Genomic DNA, 22,062 nt, shown 5'->3' with positions numbered 1-22,062 from the left:
ACTGGAATCCAAGCTGGGGAAGCAAAGGGACTTTTGCAGGCTGCTGCTAACACCAGAAGCACCAACAGATTTGATTTGGGTTTAGTTTGCTGACCACACCATAACAACAAGTTCTTTGGTAACAAAACATCGGAAAATGCCACTGCCAAAAGATACTCTGAACTCAAAGAAAGATATGCTTGACATCAACACCAAACAAATAAAAATGAAACTCCACACGCCAGGATGAAGGCCAAAACAAATCTATCTGAGCAATCATATTTCCAGAACACCACCACATTTGCCAAAATACTGAGCCAAAACTCATCTGCTTGGAGTTTGCTTCCACTGAAGTCAATGGTGATACACCTAGGCTTGACCGATAAAATAAAGAACAAGTAAAAACATGAAAACAGCCTCTCTGCTCCGGATACCATCAAGGGCCCATCACACTGCACAATGCTCCAGCTCACTCGCATTTCAACTCTAGAAGAATTAGAGCATGATTTGCCAAAGACCTCTCTCTCAGCTATGGTTTGGCTTGGGTCTGAAGTGGTCCGCATGCTACGGGGTTTGCACGTGAAAGTGTCTTGTTCGATATCCCTAGACATATGAGAGTCCTATCAGGTCAGTTCATCTTGCACCAGTACAGGTTGAGGGTTGTGGTCAGCAGGTCGAGAGAGATTATCCTCCTGCTCTGCACTGCCCTAAGTGAGGCCACACCTGGAGTACTGTGTGCAGTTCTGGGCCCCCCAGTTCAAGAAAGACAAGGAACTAATGGAGAGAGTCCAGCGGAGGGCTACAAAGATGCTCAGAGGACTGGAACATCTCCCTTACGAGGAGAGGCTGAGGGAGCTGGGTCTGTTTAGCCTGGAGAAGAGAAGACTGAGGGGGGATCTTATCAATGCTTACAAATACCTTAGGGGCAGGTGTCAAGAGGATGGGGCCAGACTCTTCTCAGTGGTGCCCAGTGACAGGACAAGGGGCAATGGGCACAAACTGAAACACGGGAAGTTCCATCTGAATACGAGGAAAAACTTCTTTACTTTGAGGGTGACAGAGCACTGGAACAGGCTGCCCAGGGAGGTTGTGGAGTCTCTGTCTCTGGAGATATTCAAAACCCGCCTGGACGTCACGTCACCGTGTGCAACGTGTTCTAGGGGAACCTGCTTTGGCAGGGGGTTGGACTGGATGATCTCCAGAGGTCACTTCCAACCCTTATCATTCTCCGATTCTCTGATCTACACAAGCATCCCGTCCCCAGCAGCAGACAAAACCTTAAGAAGAGTAGCACAGGTAAATAGGATACTCTTCCCCTGCACACTCCCATCTTTTCATCATTTTCAGTTTGGGGACTTCCTAAGCCAGGTGTGGTTTTCGTGTATGTAGTAACCCTCAGTGGATTCTTTTTTTATTTTTTTTTTATATTTTTTAAAAATGAACTTGCCCAGTCTAAAACCTGTCCCCTAAAACTTGGTCAAATAGCTACAGACCCCTGAAAAACAAGAGGAACCTTCAAACTCTGCCCATCTCATACTCTTACTTTGCAAAATACAAACAGATTGTAATTTAACAAATGCTGTGAGTCACACAGCCACTTACAGCCCTGTGCGTTCCTCAGTAGTTATATGTCTCTCCAGACCTAAAGCTAGCCAACCAGAACTCCAGTTGTAAGAATAAAACCCTGTGGATTTAGAGAGGAGATTTACTAATTTGAAGACCAAATTCTGCCTCGATTTGATCTTGCCAACTGCCATTTCAGACACACTGTTCTTGTGCTCATTCCTAGTTTTGTTTAATGCAATCATTTTACAAATCCAGCTAATTTTAGGCCCGTTTCACCACAGTTGCCGAGTACAGCCATGTGCAAGACTGTATCATTTTCTTCTCAGCTGCAGTGGCAAATTGCTGACACTATGTTCAAAGAACCCTCAGCTCAATTCTGATCCCCGCAAAGCTGGAGGACAAACAACCTTTCTGCATTTTAATGGTGTGTACAGCAGTACATTCCAAAACTGCTGCAGAAACCTGCAGCAATTCTTTAAAGTTTCATTCTTACAGATCCAGACTGGTGATTTTGGTTTGTTGGGTTTGGTGTTTTGTTGTTTTTTTTTGTTGGTGTTTTTGGTTTTTTTTTTTTAAGTAATTCATTATGGTACATTCCATCAAAAGCAATGGAGAGCATGCACACACATCAAAAGAGTACAGGATATTATCCAGATGTACACAGAAGATCCCAAATTCTGATCCCTGCACTGCACCTTGCAGAAAAGTTTAATGTATTATCTCAACCCTTCAAATACAGCAATATCCTGCCACTCTGAAAACGAACTGTGACCTCCAGTTCTTCATTTGTTTGCGATGGCAGATCTCCAAAGGAGGCATGATTATCTCAAAATCAGGACTTTCAACAAAATGCATGAAGTGCTGTCAACCTTCCGACTGAACAGTGCAGTCAGATGTCACGAACAAAATTAGCCAATTTTGGACAAGACAAGATTTTTGAGTCCCTACAGGTATGTGGTCAAATTAGGAATTGTCCAGCTCAGTCCATGTTTGTTAAAACACAGAGAGGGCAGATGGATTCGATGGAGTTCCTGGAAGAACTGGGGAATCACGAAGAGCACATCTGAGATGAGCAGAACTGCACAAACCTTAAGAACTGATAGCAGTGTCAGAGAGAGGACACAACATGGCCTTGACCACACCAAAACCAAGGCAACTTTGATAATTAAGGTAGTGGGTAAGAGATGACCCATCTTTCCTCCCAGGGTCTGAGTGATGAATTAGCTTTTCACAAGGCTGAGGCCCCACAGTAGAACAGACTTGTCTCTCAGCAAGTCCAGCACTGCTGCTGCCCTCTCAGCAAGTCACTTACTTATAAAAAGCTTCTAACAAACCCTCCTGGAATCCACCTTGCACTTGGGTCACCACAGAATGGTCTCACTGGTTCTCTGTGGTTATCTGACATGGTTCAAATTTTTAGGTTTTCCAATTCTGCAGCATTCAAAGGCAGGAAAAGAACTACCTCAGGAGGCACTTCATGAAAACGTGCGACAAGCTCTTCTTCATCCTCCAATTATTTCTGAGACTGTTCTGTCAACTGATAACTACTGCTATTGCCTTTTAAGACCCCAAGTACCCCTCAGCAGAATGCTGACATTTCCTGAGTCCTGCCCTTGGATCAGACAGGGGCTGTAATACTTTGCAACAGAATGAAGAACAGTACTGAACAGTACAGAAACATGCCATGCACATAAAATCTCAGATGAAGCATAACCGGTTCTGTCTTCAAAGTTCCTCCTACTGTCCGAGGATTTAAGCTACAATATTTCCTTGCATGTGACTTCCCCAATGTCATACAGAAAGTCTGAGACGTAATCAAAGCCAGTCTCAGAGATGGAACACAGTCTTGCCTTAACCACAAGACAGCTTTTTCCTCTAAATTTTCCCCAAAATGCCTACTCAAGCAAGCTCTTACACACAATGCATAGATTGGCCAAAGAATTTAAGGACTGGAGAGAACTCATTTACAAGCCATGCTTATACAGTGTTGGCACCCTTGATCAATATTTAGGAAGTCAATTCCTTTACATCAGAAAAGCCAGCCAACTTCGCATATTAAACAATGATCAAGGGAAAGAAGCAACTGCAAATTTCTTACATCCATCACCAGTTTTTCTACTTTTTTTTTTCTTCTCAGTCAGATGTGGAAAACAGAGGAGCTGCTGAGAGGACAATCTGCTTTTACTGATATTTAGGGTATTACAGAGGACCTGGCAGCAGCGACTTCTGAGTCTGCTGCTTCTTCAAATCGCCTTCAACCTAGTAAGCAAGCAAAGACTTGGATCAATAACCTCAGACCATAAACCTGTCTGTGATTCTGCTGGAGGGACATAGTCATCTTCATTGACTAAATACCACACACTTCATAGCTTTAGTCTGGCACTTTAAACTTCACCCAAAACCTATAAAACAGCCAGGGTATTGAATAAAGCAGCAAAACACTTACCGCCCAAAGCTTCACTTCTGTAAAACTTTTTCAGAGGTTCTTGGAGAGATGTAAGGACTACCCCCTGCAGAGCAGCCTTCAATCAGACAAAAGCTTAGATTAAAGTAAGATCCACTGCAGAAAACCAGCAATGACCCCATGCTTACATTTAGCTACCAAAGGAGTAAACAGTAATTGCTACGTGATGAGAGTAGAACAGCTGAAAACTTGTCGAGATCCCTAATTTTGACCTACACCACTGCAGCACAGCAGACCAAAGGGCCATCAATCATACACTGACAACCTATGAACTGTCTGAAAAATCCCACTTCAGCTGAACACAGTTAATTCCTTAGATACTACAACGAACTGTTAAGAGCAACAGAGAAATAGAGGCCTGTTTAGAAAAGTTTGGAAAGAGGACCTGAGCATTTATTAATGACTAGTTACCTAGGTGCATAAACAGGCAGTCCTTATTTCTTATCACAGATGTCAGCCACTTCTGTCCTCACTTTCATGTTCTGTAGATGATTATACCAATGAATGTAAGGTCTGCACTGACAGAGGAACATAACAAAATAAACAGCAAACATCCAGGCTGGAGACCAGCTGGAAGATTTCTCATGGCCAATGAAATATGGTACAACTAGAACATTTTTGCCTCCTCCCTGGCAGAGTTCAAGGCCAGGTTGGATGGGGCTTTGGGCAACTGGTCTAGTGGAAGGTGTCCCGGCCCATGGCAGGGGGGACGGAACTAGATGATCTTTAAGATCTCTTCCAACCCAAACCATTCTATGATTCTATATTTTACCTTTAACAGAAGTACTTTTCTTCCCTTCTCTCTACATGGACCAAAATTCCATTTAGACTTCAAGAAAAATACTTTAGTTGACTGGAAGAGGAGAAAACACTTTAGAAAAGCCTCAGTTCTGAAAATTATCAAACGGGACATTCAAAATCTACTTCCGTGGTAGCCAGATCAATTTAAAACATGTGATAGATTCAACTGTTTGTTGTTATTGCATTACACTAAGCAAAGGTCAAAGTATTAATTTTTCAGTTCGAACTGATATATGTAAGACTACTAGAAACACTATGTTACTCGTTATAATTGTCACTGATCACCAAAGAAAAAAAGCCAGATATTGAAGAAAAACCCATCGAAACCACTTAATGCTGACAAATTACTGTTGCTTAGGAGACAGTTGGCAATTCCTATTCTCCTCCGTCTTACAGACACGCACTGTATAACGATTCAAGTCGGATTGCCTACGAAGTTGTTCCATATTCAGTAACATCCTGTGTCATCATGTGCCTTGGTCCTCAGGGGTGCACCTCTATGGGTGCTGAAAAAGTACCAGCAGATGTGAGCTCCACGTACAACATACTACGCAAAGTAAAAGTTGTCATCCAAAGAGTTTCCAGTCCAGAAGAAGACACAGAAGGCTCATATACCGGATAACTACACACCAAGCAGATGACAAATAGTCACAGCCCCATCAACTATCAATACCATGTTTAATATTTGCTTATTTTTAAAGTAATTAACGTATTTGTAGTTATTTCTAGCAATATTAATACAAGAAACTGGAACCCAACGTTCTTGAATCTGACGTATTTGATCCCACAATTCACATCCAGACTAATTTTTTTTTCCCTTTAATTATGTAAAGGGATGGAAAAGTATTGTGGGGCTAAATTACAGGGTCTCATTTTACACACCTTGCAGACTTTGTTGAAAACCTCTCTGCTAAAGCTTTTTAAAATTTTTTTTTAAATAAGGTTTTCTGCAGTATTGAGAAGGAATACATCTTCATCCTGGCAAAACACGCTGCTTTGGTAGCGGAACGCACATTGCTGTGGACATGCTCTGGAAAGAAGATTTACAAGAACGACACATGCTTGTTTTAACATGAAGGTGTAAACGATCAGTTCCATTGCTACACGTTTAATGCAACATGTATCAAAATACCCCAAGTTTTGGTATTGGATTTTAGGAGAAGCCATGCTTTCTCCTTCCCAATTTTTTGTGATTTCAGGCAAATGGCTTCAGGTCCCAGCCAAAGGCAGCGCTGCCCTACACGTGCTCTTCCAGTGCCACCACGGCAGCGGACAGAAGGAAGCCAGGGGACCAGCTCCGAAGGTCGCCGAACAAGCAGATGAACACCTGTAAAACTCACCCCGTGCTCCGTTCAGATCAACCCACGACCGCTCCCCTGCCTCCCCCCAGCACTTCACCCCCCTTTCGGAGTGGGGCTGGACCCTGGGCAGGACACAGGCGACGCTGCTGGAATCCTCACGAACCCGGACACCTGCGACCCACGCCAAGCGCCTTCCCCCACCTCCCACCCACCCTACCGAGCCCCTCTCACCCAGGACAACCCCCCAGCGGCACCCACCTTGTTGAGGTGCGGGTTCCTGGTGATGTCGTAGCCTCGCTTTTTGACAGCCAGGGCCCCGCCGTGGGTGGCCGGGCTTCCGGCCCCGGCCTGGCAGCTGCGGCCCCGGCTGAGGCTGAGGAGAAGCGGCCTCCGGCCGGCCCCCGCCATCCGCAGCAGGCGGCCGCCCGCCCCGCCGCACACCGGCACCATCGCCCGGCCGCGGCTCCTGCGGGCGAGGAGGGAAACGGCTGTAGCGGACACGGGCGCCCGGCGGGGCGGGAAGGGCGCGGCGAGAAGGCGGACCCGGCCCGGCCCGGCCCAGCCCAGGTGCGCCCGGCCCGGCCCAGCCCAGGTGCGCCCGGCCCGGCCCAGCCCAGGTGCGCCCGGCCCGGCCCCTCACGGCGCGGCGATCCCCACCGAAGCGAAAGGAAACCCGGGAAACAGATCCCGCCTCGACCCCGCGGCGGTCGCGCCTCCTCCGTTACCTGTTAAGGCTCAGCCGGCGGCTGAGGGGAGGGGGTGCCGGCCGGGGCCCCGCCTCCGCCGGGGACAGCGGGCCCGCCCGCCCCGCCGCCGCCCGGGCACCCAGCGGCGGCAGCCCCGCAGCGCGGCCGGGCCCGGCTGCCCGAGGGGGGGATTGCCCGGGGCTTCGCCTTCTCGCCATCGCGGGGCGTGAGGGAGCCCCTCGCCCCGCCGCGGCCGTCTCTCCCTTTGGATTTGTGTTTTCTCCATTAGCCTTGATAAAGGGCGTTATAAGACCAAAACCTGGGCCCGTGCTGGGGAGAGCGGGTGGCACCGCAAACCTGGTGCCCTTTAGCACCTGTCTGACCTCCAGAGCCGAGATACCAGGAGCCGATTTGCATTCCGACAACTGTGGAGCATATTACAAGCACTCGTGAAACATCCAGCCATCATCATGCTGGCAGAGGCGTCAAAAAACACATGAAAAGCCCAAACTTTGATGATAAAGACATATCTTATTATCTAATGGGGGCAGAGGCGAGGCAGAGTGACTTTCTTTCTGATTTTCATAGAATCACAGAATGGTTTGGGTTGGAAGGGACCTTAAAGATCATCTAGTTCCAACCCCCCTGCACGGGCAGGGACACCTTCCACTGGACCAGGTTGCTCAAAGCCCCATCCAACCTGGCCTTGAACACTGCCAGGGAGGGGGCTCCACAGCTTCTCTGGGCAACCTGTGCCAGTGTCTCACCACCCTCACAGCAAAGAATTTCTTCCTAATATCTAATCTAAATCTGCCCTCTTTCAGTTTAAAACCGTTCCCCCTCGTCCTATCACTCCATGCCCTTGTAAAAAGCCCCTCTCCAGCTTTCCTGTAGCCCCTTCAGGTACTGGAAGGCTGCTAGAAGGTCTCCCCGGAGCCTTCTCTTCTCCAGGCTGAACGTTTTACATATTTTTTCACACACCTATAGCAATGGCATCTGCTGACTTAAAATCTTGTTACAGTTTCCCTTTCCCAGCACCCCAGGGATGTACCCGGGTGCTGACAATTTCATTTAACAGATGGGAAGTTTGTGGCATTACAGCGTTGTCCCTGACAGGGTAGGTGCCACAGCGCCTGGTTTTGGTGCTGTGGCCCCTGGACAAAGTATGGGCCCCTCAGCAGTTAGTTGTTAGGCACTTCAATATACTCATAATTTATACATTCTCTCTATGAAGTCTATATATATACACTATACTGTACTATGTAGTTTACGTTATTTAATTATATATGTTTTATATCTGAATTGTATTTTCTGTTCACTGAAGAAGACAGGTATCTGCATCCATTTTTTTCAAAGAAATGAGCTCTTTTGTCCCTTAAAATTGTGTCATTATCATCTCTACTACCACTTCTCGTATAAAAACCCAGTGGCCGGTTTACTCCCCAAAAGAGTGGAAGATTCAGGTTCAGTCACATCTTCAGATCAACACTGCTCCCATATCTGTGCCCCCATCATGAAGCTCAGGTCTGCTTTGGGTGAAGGACACTCTCCATCTCCTTCCATTTGTGTTGCTGTCTGCAGACATAATTTTTAAGACGCTTTAATATTTTTGGGGATAAATGATACAGTCTGTGCAGAAAAGAACAGACTGAGGAGTGAAAGATGTTGCTTAGATGGATAGAGTTGTCCTTTCTTGCCTTGGCATTTTATAGGCACTCCATAGAATAGAATAAATAGACTATTTCAGTTTGATTCCATGACCTTACAATTTCTCCCTAAAGACTATATGGCTTCATGCAATGCCCTCAGTATGCCCAGGATATTTACGCCTCTGCTGTAAGACAATGATTATATTCAAACCTCATACTTGAGGACTGTGGCTACTTACTAACTACTAGGAGCATGGGGAAAAATCTTTTTATTTTTTTTCCCCACACACTGGTCAGATACATTCTGAGAGTGAGGTTGTTTGTCTGGTCTTTGCTTTTTTCCCCCTTTCATTTCAAATACCAGAAATTAGCCATAAATGGAGATGCACTAGTGGGGATACCCAGACAGCGGAGATAAGAAATATGTGCGTCATTGAGGCCAGATTATGTTCAGGGAGATTCTTACTGCATGGAAGACACAAGAATGAATTTGCCACTATTACTGCTTTTTTTTTTTGTGTAGCTATAAATTGGAAAAATCTTGAGACTTTACATCACCTTGAAAATTTGGAATTTTGAGGATCGCTTTAGCTAAAAACAGTCAATATCTCACCAGCTCTTCAAAGCTTTCCTTCTCTCACCAGACACATCCTTCTTAGCCAGCCTAAATTTGAATGAGTTCTTCTCCATCCCTCTACAGACTCTCTGTAAATTTTGCAGTGGCTTTGTGGTGGTTGTAGCCATGTGTGTAGCAAACAGGACGTTGGACACTGCTGTTTGTAGGAGAGTCCATAACACTAAATCTCCGGATTCTTGAGGCACTCCTAGTGAGCTCAAGAAGCGGAGAAACTTCTCTGACTGCTTTGCAAGTGTGCCATTAAGTTGTTTGAGGAGATTTATGTGATAGAGGAAAAAGTGCCAAGCTGAGAGCCTGCACAATGAGGCTGCTTTGCACAGCTAAGAAGTGTCTCAGGCAATAGCTCTAGTTCTCCTAGCAATAGGTGTCCATCCTCAGTCTCAGAGCAAATGCATTTACTGTGCCTTGGAGAATCTCACCAAGCTCTTCCTACCTGCAGGACCTAATTCCACCATCTAGTGCTTTCTAGGGAAAAGATCCACCACTTAAAAAACTCAAAATAAATCAGTTCAATTTGCCTGTTTTGTAAAATACTGCGTGCCTCTTCTTGGAAAAAGCAGCCTGCAATTTCGCATTGAAAATGCTGTAAGAGAAGGACAGAACTCAATTTCAATATAATTTGACTGTGTATGTCTAAGACTTAAACTGTTTTAGACAACATGCAGAAGGTCTGTATGGGGTCCAGGTGCTTGTCGTCTCTGCTACAAACAGCAGAAAGAGTGCCAGTTAGTTTTGTTTGAACTGGTTCATTAACTAGTAGCTTTAGCATCTTGAATTGTCAGGAGTAAAAACCGTCATGCATTATGGCTTTATGAAAATACCTGGGAGGTGATCCATGGGCTTCATTGCTGCCTCTTTCTTAAAGGAAAAACTCTATTCTGAATGATACAGAGACACTATTTCCAAAAAGTCTACACTGCAACCTGAAATCTGTTCAATGCAAATTTTTCACAAAGTATTTTGCTGTTTTTAACCCAATATCTGTAGACAGAAAAGGTTTACTTGCATGTTCAACATTATAGCTTCTACGCCTAGTGACAGCTGGACACATACACAAGCCCCACAAGAATGGAGAGAGAGGCAAAGAGAACTGCAGGGTAAAATTCCTTGTTCTGTCACTGTAAGTAGGTGGAACAAATAATTCGGGAGGATTTCAGACCTGCAATGGCCTAAATTTCCACCTTCCTGGAAATACATTGAGGCCTATAAAAGTGTAAAATATTAAGTATGAATATGATCCAGTGAAAACTTTTTTTACAGTAATGATTGTTTTACTGATGAAAATGGGTGTTATCACAGAATATTTTCATTTCTACAGAAGTGTTCCAGTTTTTCAGTGAAGAAGAAACCCTAACTAGTCTCAATTGTTAATTAAAAAATCAATTATAAGAAAATTTTTTACTGAGAACAGATTTTTAAAGAATTTTTTACTGTGTGAATTTACTTTTGAGTTTGATTTATTAAATATAATGCATTTAAAAACAAAAAGTTCCAAAATTTCATCTGAAATAGATTTGAATTTTTATATCAACCCAAGCAAGTATAACTTTTATTGGGTCTTTTGCAGAACTGATTGCATAAATTTACTTATCTGTAGCCAATACTGAAGATAAAATACTCCCCTGTCTGAGAAAAGGGCAGGACATTTCTGGCTTTCACATCTACCAACCATGTAGCCTGCAGTCTCCTAAGCATCTAAATGTTCTGGTAGACCTTAGACGGCTTCACTAAGGGCAAATTGTGCCTGACAAATTTGACGGCCTTTTGTGACGGGGCTGCAGTACTGGTGGATAAGGGAAGAGTGACTGACATCATCTGCCTGGACTTCTGCAAAGCATTTGACACTGTCCCACATGACATCATTGTCTCTAAATTGGAGAGACATGGACTTGATGGATGGACCACTTGGTGGATAAAGAATTGGCTGGATGGTCGCGCTCAAAGAGTTACAGTCAACGGCTCGATGTCCAGGTGGAGACCAGTGATGAGTGGTGTTCCTCAGGGGTCGGTAGTGGGACCGGTCCTGTTTAACATCTTTGTCGGCGACATTGAGTGCGACTTCACCAAGTTTGCCAATGACACCAAGCTGTGCGATGTGGTCGACACGCTGGAGGGAAGGGATGCCATTCAGAGGGACCTTGACAAGCTTGAGAGCTGGGCCTGTGTGAACCGCATGAAGTTCAACAAGACCAAGTGCATGGTCCTGCATGTGGGTCAGGGCAATCCCAAGCACAAATACAGGCTGGATGGAGAACGGATTGAAAGCAGCCCTGAGGAGAAGGACTTGGGGATGATGGTTGATGAGAAGCTCAACATGAGCCAGCAATGTGCACTTGCAGCCCAGAAAGCCGACCATGTCCTGGGCTGCATCAAAAGTGGCGTGGCCAGCAGGTCGAGGGAGGGGATTCTGCCCCTTTACTCCGCTCTTGTGAGACCCCACCTAGAGTGCTGCATTCAGCTCTGGGGCCCCCAACAGAAGAAGGACATGGAGTTGTTGGAACGGGTCCAGAGGAAGCCACGAAGATGATCAGAGGGCGGGAGCACCTCTCCTATGGAGACAGGCTGAGAGAGTTGGGGTTGTTCAGCCTGGAGAAGAGAAGGCTCCAGGGAGACCTTCTAGCAGCCTTCCAGTACCTGAAGGGGGCCTACAGGAAAGAGGGAGAGGGACTTTTTACAAGGGCAAATAGTGATAGGATGAGGGGTGATGGTTTTAAACTGAAAGAGGGGAGATTCAGATTAGATCTTAGGAAGAAATTCTTGACTGTGAGGGTGGTGAGACACTGGCACAGGTTGCCCAGAGAAGCTGTGGCTGCCCCACCCCTGGCAGTGTTCAAGGCCAGGTTGGATGGGGCTTTGATCAACCTGGTCTAGTGGAAGGTGTCCCTGCCCATGGCAGGGTGGTTGGAACTAGATGATCTTTAAGGTCCCTTCCATACCAGACCATTCTGTGATTCTAATCTGAAATTGACAAAGCTCCCTCAGTTGTTTCAGCCTCTGGCTGGGGGCACGACTTTCACTATATCCCTGGGAGAGAGCTGCCATGTCAGTCTTGACTTTGTACATCTATCATTCTACCCGACAGTGCTGGATTGAGGGTTGTGACAAAACCATAAAGCTGTGTGTGAACTGTCAGAGAGAAGTCAGTTTTCTTTTCCTGGCCCTGAATTGATAGCATTATCATCTCAATTTCGAGTGCCTGGAAATATGTCGGGGACCTTGCACAGTATCCGCTCAGAAGTTTATGGTCTATATGTGCAAGAGGGACAAATGTAGGCGGGGAAATGGAGACATGGCTTACATGGGGCTACACAACAGGTCGAATGGCAAAGGTGGGAATTCCTGCACACCCCTTCTACGACGGGCAGGCAAAAAGCCCAAGATGAGGAGTGAGGGAAGTGCTGTATCTGTAGTACCTCATTTGTAAATAGGCTGCAGAAATGGCTGCATATAGGATCTCCCACTATTGACCGCTGAGGATATAGGACAAGGTTTTAAGAAGGTTTATTTTTAACAAGCTCACAGCATTTGGAGCATTTTTGGCTCATGCACACACTGCCACAGGAAGATACATATATATATACACATGTATATATGCTTTTAACTTTATTGTTAGTGGATGGGCTCTTTCACATACTTTATTTCCTTCATTTTAAAATTCTGGCTTATATGCTTCTCAGAGCAGGGATGAATTGTATATTTATAAAAGTAAAAATAAGGCTTTCTCTGCAGCCATGAATTGTCTCCCTACTGTCGTGCAGACACTGAATAGCACCTTGCCAGGGGGTTTCTCATCTTTTACCTCCTCTTGGCTGACAATAGCCATCAAACTGATTTTTTGCAATTTAGTGAGAAACAAATTACAAATCCTGGGTTTCTAAAATTTACCTGGCACTGAAAAAAAAGCTTGGATCTGATCTGGATTCTTTATCTCCAAGATGCAGAGTGCTTGCTGTCAGATGCACATGAATGCACTTCGTCTAACGTGCAAGCCTCTCTTGAATACAAATTTGATTGAAAAACTGGTTAAATTCTTGATTAAAAAAACTAGAAAGAGTGTTATCAAAAAAAGCTATAAAAGCAATGAAATGCACACTTATATTCAGCATCGAGCTCTTAGGATTTTACTTAAGCTATTTTTCAGCAGCAGGAAGGAAACAATGTTTTGTGGAGTGGGATTCTGTACACACTTGGGGATTTGAGGGTTGCTACAGAATGCAATTGAAATTTCAAAGCATGTTATAAGAGCTAATTTATTCCTCCAGTAATTTAAGACACCTCTTTGTGTCGTGGCTTTGCATTTAACAGTTTGGCATCTAAGAGAATGCCAGTGAAATACTCCTTCAACTTACTAGAGAATGAATCTCTGACATATAAAGAGAGACCTTATAGTCTCTATTCTTCTATGGCATTATCTTTCCTCTCAGGAAATGAATGGAGCTGCAGTTATAAACTTACATTGGTGTGGTTTTCAAACCACATACCTTGAGAATTCTTGGCATTGTGCAGCCCTGTGGCTCCTGGTTTATTAGATTTTGCAGAGGCTATATGCTATCCATTCATGCAGCCTGTTAATTTAAGGTCATCATGACACAAGAAGCCTAACACAACAGGGGCCGTGAGTTTTGATCGGGATCCCTTTGTACAGCAAACAACATCAAGAAAAACTGTAAGTGCTATAGAAGAGTCTGGAGCCAGCTGGAGCACAGATAGCTGTGGTGAGCTCCTCATATAGAAGGTGACATAACATTTTCATCTGCTGGAGCATTTAGACTGCTCTTCTTGGTCATATTGCTATATAGAAAGTGTATATATATATGCATACATATATGGAGAGAGACTATTTGTAGAGTAATGTATATGCAGTAAAATATATACATTATAAAGGTATGCTTTAGCCCAGTTAGAAGTTATGGGCTCAATTTATATGGCATATACAGGGTATCAAACTGGGTCAGACCATGGGGTTTGAAGGCACCACAGGGATCATCACACCAGCCTTTCACAACTGCAAGCAATTATGTACTTGATGTTTAACCCACAAGGACTCACAAAAGTCTGCTCCAGCTGCAGCAGCCCCAGAACTCTTCTGTTCACCTCTAACAAATACCAGACCCAAGGTTACAGGCAAAACGCTACGGATGATCGCATGCCACCGTAAAATAGCAGATCCCTGCAGTGGGATGCTCTCTGGTCTTAAAAATATTTATTACTGAAGCCTGTCTCATGCAGCAAAGTTCAAAGTCTTTTTTTTTTAATATAAGCATGGTTAATGCACCGTGCTAACTCCATATTTTCTCATACACATCACAGATGGAGGGACGTGCAGAGGGTTCTTGTTCATGGTCACATACTCAGACAGTGATGGAGCTGGGAACAGGATCCATACGCCCTGGCTGTCAGTCCCTTGCTTACTTTGTCATTTATCACCAGGCTCCCTTTGTCACAGTTTACTTCCTTCACATATGCTCTCATGGTGTTATTCTTCAGCAGCAAGAGACTTCACCATCGTCCAGACAAAAACCATCTGCAGTTGTGCAATTAAGGCCTTCATCAGACCTTTGGACCTCTTTCCTGGCTTTGGCTAGTTTTAAGTGATAATGATGATGGTTTATACTTACACCTCTTAAAATGAAAAATGAGCATGGAGATAAACACACTTCAGTCAATAAATTCTCCTGTCCTTTCTAATATAAATGTTGGCTTTTTTTTTTGTTTTCCTGCCATCTTACTACAGATGTCCTAAGCAGTAGGTTAACCCTGTAGTGCATGTGCATGATCCTCAGTGTCCAAATTCTTGAAGAGGAATGGGCAGAACAGCAAAGACAATGGATTATTTAACATATTAATCTCTACTAAACAGAATCAGTTTATAGTGAGACACTTGGATATAATTTTGATTTATTTTACAACTGAAATTTTTTTCATAGGAATGGGCTTTGAGCTTTCTCCCACAGAAGGTGGCATAGGTTTTACAGCTGGCTTCAGCAGGACTCGAATACTGCTATAGTCCAGCTATAAATTTTAGTCATATTTTAAATTCAAAAATAATTCTCTATACAGCACAAGAGTACATTTTTACATCTAGCATGATGGTACTATTTTTGAGTAACATCATACATGTCTAAACAGAAAGTTTTGAAGACAAAAAACTTCTTTGGCATTGAGCCCTCTCTAACACACTCTATCAACGGCTAGGATGTGTTAGCTAGAGTATATGATTGCTGTAGATGTATCTACAGATGTATCTTTTTCCTCAGAAGTCGGTTGTTTGAAGGAGCACAACTGACCTTCCAACTAGTAATCTGCCACAAGTCTGACCTGTTTTTTTTTTCTAGAAAACACGGTGCAGTTGAAAGATTGCATTAACAATATGGATTCATTAAAATGATGCTGAGTGAGACTTTACAGCTGACAAAAAAGATAAGATGTCCTGATAATGACTTGTGATATAAAAGAAGTCGAGGAGGTGATCAAAGACTCAGACACATGAACAAGAGCTGTTAGACAATTTACTGAGGCGTAAAATTACTATGTCAGCTGATCCACCCACGAGCATCCTCAGTGCTGCTGTGAAGGCAGTTTGAGGTGGGTTAATTACAAGTGAAAATACGCTGCAGTGCAACCGCACACAGGCAGTTGGGTTAACCTGTTTCTGCATAGCTCACATTTGTCATGGCATGGGAACATGTACGTGTACAGCTGATATGCAGCAAGTTTAATAATTTGTGGTAATCAAAGTTTTAGCAGTCCTCTCTGGCTTTAAAGCAGTAAAATATTTATCATCATGCCAGAGTTTGGTCAAAGAATGTTTAAATAATGACTCACTGCCACAAAAGTAAGCATAACATGTTTCTGAACAATCTTTTTCAATTGTGCAAAATTGCAATTAACACTTGACTTTACCAGTTCAATAGTTTCAGACTAGATATAGGGAAGAATTTTTTTACGCTGAGGGTGGTGAAACATTGGAACAGGTTGCCCAGAAAGGGAGTAGATGCCCCATCCCTGGAAACATTCCAGGTCAGGTCGGACGGGGCTCTGAGCAACTTGATCTAGTTGAAGATGTCCCTGCTCACTGCAAGGGGGTTTGGACTAGATGACCACCCCAAAACCATTCTGTGATTCTATGATTCTAATTATTTTAGGTAGCATTCCGACATTCCTAAGTCTTCTAGGGCAGTACAAGTCTGTATGATGAAAGAACAAAACAGTGTGAGAAGCTTTTAATTGGAGATGATAATTTATACTTCATACATGTTGTATTCATTGGCTGCTTTGCCAGTGTGATTTTTAAATGTTTTCCTTATGTGTGTGAAAAGGTGAGTTTTAAAAATAGCTATTTTTGAATACTGCAAAATGGGAAAATAATACCAAGTTGCACATAGGTGAATGTTATGAAAATACTTGCAGAGCCAAGTAAACCTGGATATCATGAAAGAGAAAACACCACGAAGAAACCTGCATGCCTGCACTCAAAGTATTTCTTCACCCTTCTCTCTATAACCAGGCAGTTGCCATCCCTTCATTTTTTGAATCTCATTCCTAGAGGACAAGCTTTTTTAATGTTAGGTGGAACATTTTCCAAGTGCTACATTTATGTATTACACTTTATACTCACCCCAATCCCAAAGGATATCTTCCTCAGTGGGCAAGTCTCCAATATGAGCTGTAGGAAGAGTAAGGACTGGAAGAATTCATCTGTTGAAGATTTCTCAGGCTCTTGGAGAAACTGGTGCTGGTATGTTACAAGGACCTTTTAGAAATCCACTTTAACTCAACTGGCCTCTGTATAGTTAGGTTAGCTCTGCAATTAACAATCAGTAGCTATCAAGTGAAATTGCAACCACTGCCGCCTAGTAAAATCATCTCGTTAGCGCTGTATCTGAATGCGTGCTTTCTTTAAACCCTTTGGCAAAGGGAAAACGCCAGCACAAAATTTCAGAGCGATAACCAGTTCCCAGAGTGCAGCAGCCTCCTACTGAACTTTGCTGTGCATCCAGTTATGCGTGACAGAGCCCTTCGGAGGCGTATGGATGAGAGACGGGACTGATAAGGAAAGTAAACAACTGAAAGTGAGAAGTAGCTGGAAAGGTCAGCTGCGCCGCTGAATAGGTACAGATGTACTCAGCTGCTGGCACGCTCTCCTGCCTGGAGCAGAGCTCTCAATCTCTGCCATTTAAAAAAACCTGTGTGTAATGGCAGCATAAATGTTTTTCCAGTGTCCTATGAAATGATAAAAGAAGAAAAAAAAGTGACAGGCTTCTTAAATCATGCCGCATAAAAGCACGCTATTTACGTAAGCAAAGCAGAAGAGTTTGCTGGGTTTCTCATTAAGCACTCTTTTTTTGGCAATACAAAGATTTGCAAAAATTGTACCTGTTCATCAAGTCTTCAGTCAATTCTATAACCTCCAAGATAATCTTACAAAAAGCCTTTGGGTTGGATTTTAGGGGACTTTGAGTCTCTTATGCCTCTTAAAATAAACCACAACAAACATTTTTGAAGTCAATGGGCCTGTATTTTTGACCGATATAAATCACTGTAGCTTTTTTTGACATCAATATTCCTCTTATTTACACTAGCAGAAGTTTGTTTTAACAGACTTGTATCACTGACTTGATCACTTGTAGTTATAAATACATATTTATTAGAGACAAGAAAACCAGAAAATAGGAAATTAACACTTTAAAAGGCCATTTAATAGAAGTGCTGGGAAGCTTGCACTGCTAAAAGTCAATTAATCTAGATAGTTTGCTGAGAAATCTCTCTCAGATATTCTGCTGAGAGGATATAACATGGTTTAGGTAATATACTTTATGCCATGGAGTCTGCATGCATCAGCCAGCTGTAGGAAGGAATTTTAATCAATGTTCTCGTTTTCTAATCAGAACTGCTGCCCATCATTAAAACTCGTAGCTCGCCAAGCTCCAGCTGAAGCTAGACTTTGCACTGAAGATGCTGGGGACTGGGCGGACCTTTGCTTCTGCTGCCTCTGCTCTGAGAAATTAACTTCTGGCAAAGGGGGTGGACAGCTGGCTCTTCTGATGTTGTAAACTTCTGCAGCACAAGTTGCCAGAGAGATATTTTTTTTTAAAGACAGCATAGAAGACAGCAATCGTAACGCTGTACCAGGCAGAAATGGGTTTGGGTTTGTGTGGTTTTTTTGCAAATAGACATTCTTTAGGTCACAGTGGGGAATTTTGACATTGCAAACGGGGTGAATGAATTAGTAGGCAAAATAAGAACAGCCTCTACTTGTAGCTGTAATGTGCAGAGGCTGTCAGCACGTCCATATAGGCTCTTGGATCCATGCAGAAGTCTAACAGGCTTCCAAAAGCCTTTTTAACCCATGGAAAATGCCGTATGTGACAGTTAATGCTTTATGAATTGCCATCTATTACGTGGGGAAAACATAGATCATTGTAATGGTGAATGTGCAAAATGGCTAAATTATTCCATAATGAGTCTGAAATGATGGACTAATTTGTGCGAGTTATAGAACAGGAGGGAAGGATACAGCAAAGGTCCATCCCCGGGGAGCTCTAACAGCATTAACACCTATTGGCATGTGCAATGCTGATGAATAAGCTCATTCTGCAGGGCTGAGTGGAGGCAATTCATCACCAATACAGAGAAAGCGACAATCAGCAAAGATTGCAGTGAGCCATTCTTAAATGAGGAGACACTCCCGTAGAACCCTAAAAAGCAATTAGATATCAAAATATCCAAACTCCTATCAAAATCAAGGTAAAACTATATATATGTATCCCAATGTCACTATGGCCAGCAATGGAAGGGAAAGCAGGGGAGAAAGGTAGAGTGACATGTTAAGGTCAAAGCGCACACACAAATTATAGATAATCTCTAAAATGTGAAGACCTGCTAAGATCAAAACATTTCCACAGGATAAACCATGCATCTGGCAGCAGTATGTGGGTGGAGTATTTGTTCGTACTATGCAGTAGAGGATATTTCACTGAAATGGAGCTGTGAATGTCAAGATGGCCATGAACAACATGGCCAACAACAAGTAAGTACCCTCCTCTCCTTTGACATTTGATTAGCAGAATATATAAGGGTTCAGAGCAGTGAGCAACCAAGTGTTAGTGAAACAAATTCTCCAAATGGAGGCACCAGAACAAAAAAGAGGAAAGTGCTATCATCTCTTTATCACAAGGCAAACTATCACTTTGTCACAAGACAAACTATTTTCTGGGGAGACCTTATAGCAGACTTCCCCCCTGAAGGGGCCTACAGGAAAGCTGGAGAGGGACTTTTTACAAGGGCATGGAGTGATAGGACGAGGGGTAAGGGTTTTAAACTGGAAAAGGGTAGATTTAGATTAGATATTAGGAAGAAATTCTTGACTGTGAGGGTGGTGAGACACGGCACAGGTTGCCCAGAGAAGCTGTGACTGCCCCCTCCCTGGCAGTGTTCAAGGCCAGGCTGGATGGGGCTTTGAGCACCCTGGTCTAGTGGAAGGTGTCCCTGCCTGTGGCAGGGGGGTTGGAACTAGATGATCGTTAAGGTCCCTTCCAACCCAAACCATTCTATGATTCTATGATTCTATGATCACCTGCTCAAGTGTCAAATTGCTGATGTGGTGTAATAAAACTTTGTGTAACACAAGAAAATGAACGAAGGACATTTTGAAGCCCAAAACCATATAAAATGCTCCTAAGACAGTAGATGTTGGTAAACCGCTGAAAACAGGACAGCTAGTCTAAGGCAAACAGATTCTAATCTTGAGTCTAATCTTGAGCGAACAGAGAAAGATATCTCCAGAGGGCACTTTCTCCCACCCTAAGCTAAGAGTTTAAGGGGCAGTGAATCACCAGCTGGGAAGTGCCTGATTCCTCTCATCCTAAAGCATGAAGGTGTATCTTCAAGCTGCTGTCTAATATTTAAACAGGCAAAATTTGAATAGGTTTAATCCTTAGAGAGCACTTGTGACAAGCCTGGTTTGCGTGACTTGTTCGCTACAGTTTAGGAACTGAGTCACAGCGAAGGTTAGTTTCCTCTCGCTGAAGCTGGCTGCCCTCTGCACTGCGCATTTGCATCGGTACCCATTGGGAAAAGCTAAGCTTTTCCTGCAGCGAGAGAAGGGTTTCAGCTGACACCTAACTCCTGGTTAGATGCTGTGTCTCCAGCAGTGAAATCTTGGTAACTGAAAGATAAAATGTGACAAAGTGGGAGGTCTATGTGTATGCTAGAAGGAGAGTGGAAGAGAAGAAAAAATACAGGAGCAGAATTCCTCTGGAGTACTGAATGTGGTGGGAACCTCTGGTATGAGGGTCTGTGTAACAACAGCTGTAACTAAAGCGCACGAGGATCCTTGCAGCGTGCCAGGCTTCTCCCCCGTTCCAATCCAGGCAGATATGAGAGATCTTCCCCTTCCCACTCACATTTTCTAAAACCTGGATGCTTATTGACACACACTCAGCTGCATTTCAGTGTGAGTCACTCAGCTAACGTTTATTAGTCACTGCTGAGCAATAGCTGAGGAATCAGGAGCTCTGGGGCTCGTGTGTCGGTGGTCACTATACACTCGATGTTAAATATGGCAGGTTTGCCTGGGAACCCTCTGAGTCATCCCTCTTTTCCTTTTATTTATTTATTTACTTTTCAACAGGGTTCAGGGACAGGGTGTTCCTACTTTCTGGGTTATTTTGTTACCCTTGGGTGAACAAGGAGACAAACTGTGCAAGAAAATGGATTTTATTCATTGTGGGAAAGTGAGTGTATACGGGGGAAAAAAAAATGTGTTCCACATTCTCTCCACATGATGAATTTAAGATTCATGTGGAGATAAACCAAAAATACCCATGAAAGGGCTTTGGTTTTTGCATTTCATTTCCACAGGAGATTCCCAGAGTTGTTTGTTTGAAATAAACAACATAAAAGGAGACCCTCTGCCCACTCGCTGATGTGAAGCAATTAATGGCTGGATCAGCATTTCCACCCTTAATTCTGCTTTTCATATGGTTTGTTTTAAAAATTTGCTCCAGACAAGAACTTAACATGTAATAATACTTTGCATTTAGGGAAGTCTTTCATCTGAGCAGCACAAAATGCTTTGAAAATTTTAGTCAATTAATATTCACAACATCATGAGAGAGAGCGGCTTTTTTTCAAAGAGAAACTGAGGCATTCGGGGTCAAACACCCTGGTGACATTTTGCCTAGTAATATGACAGAGTTTCAGAAACCCAGACTTCTGTTCATTAGTTCTGATAATCATTTGAACCCATCACTGTTTCCATGTCCTACTTAAAGTGGCTTTTTTATTTTTCGTACTGTGAAGAAATTTGAAACAGTTATTTAACTAGAATTTTTCTATGTAGCTAGATGCAGCTTTATGATATGAGATAATAATAAATAATAGGTAACAATAAATATCTCATGGTGTGTATAATCATCCTGAATTACTGTAACAGACCTCATTAATGAAACGGTGGGAGTCACCCACTCTGCTGATCTGCAGCCATCAAATATTAACAGCACGCTGCATCTGCACTGCAGCAGAGCTTAAAACTGATAATGCAGATGGGAGGAGGAACTGTAAATCATACTTACCTGCAGCTGAATTGGCCCTCAGTCTCATGAGTATTGAGAGTCTGGATGGGGTTTAGTCTGGGTAATTTAGGAAACTAATTTAACACCCTAAATTTCCAAAATCTTGTACAACAATTCTTGTCCATTATAAGCTGCATGTCCTGTAGGGTCAATGGAGATCTAGGTGCTGTTGAAGGCCTCCAGCAGGAAAGCCTGTCTCAGTTTAGGTACCCAATTTAGGTGCCTCTGGAGGTTTCCAAAGGCACTTACCTCTTTCCATTGACCGTGCAGACCATGTGGGTTCTGACTTTTAAAAGACTGCTTCTTAGGTGGGTACAGCTTAGGTGCTTCCATTAGACAGACTGGATGCATGCTGCCTTCTGATGTTCTGCAAAAATTTCAGTGGAGCCTACAACGCCCAAGTG

The 22,062-nt window shown here is 43.5% G+C and overlaps 1 protein-coding gene across 3 annotated transcripts in view; it reads right to left on the bottom strand.

Moving 5' to 3' along the window:
• ME3 (malic enzyme 3) overlaps nucleotides 1–16,827 on the bottom strand; it is a 149,552-nt gene extending 132,725 nt beyond the window's left edge. The window contains exon 1 of one of the 3 annotated variants that reach the window (XM_068424671.1): nucleotides 16,702–16,827. Coding sequence is in view for 2 of the 3 variants with exons in the window: in XM_068424667.1 (XP_068280768.1) it covers nucleotides 6,370–6,561 (192 nt within the window). In the remaining variant the exon portion in view is untranslated. Of the gene's footprint in view, nucleotides 1–6,369; nucleotides 6,692–16,701 lie in introns of those variants that run through there. The other 2 variants (XM_068424667.1, XM_068424664.1) reach the window with 2 other exon arrangements.
• Nucleotides 16,828–22,062: the final 5,235 nt, after the last annotated feature.

Source organism: Nyctibius grandis, chromosome 2 (assembly GCF_013368605.1).
Source record: "Nyctibius grandis isolate bNycGra1 chromosome 2, bNycGra1.pri, whole genome shotgun sequence".
Classification (NCBI taxonomy): domain Eukaryota; kingdom Metazoa; phylum Chordata; class Aves; order Nyctibiiformes; family Nyctibiidae; genus Nyctibius; species Nyctibius grandis.
Note: the sequence above shows the minus strand (reverse complement) of the source record. Positions and strands in the feature narration are given on the sequence as shown.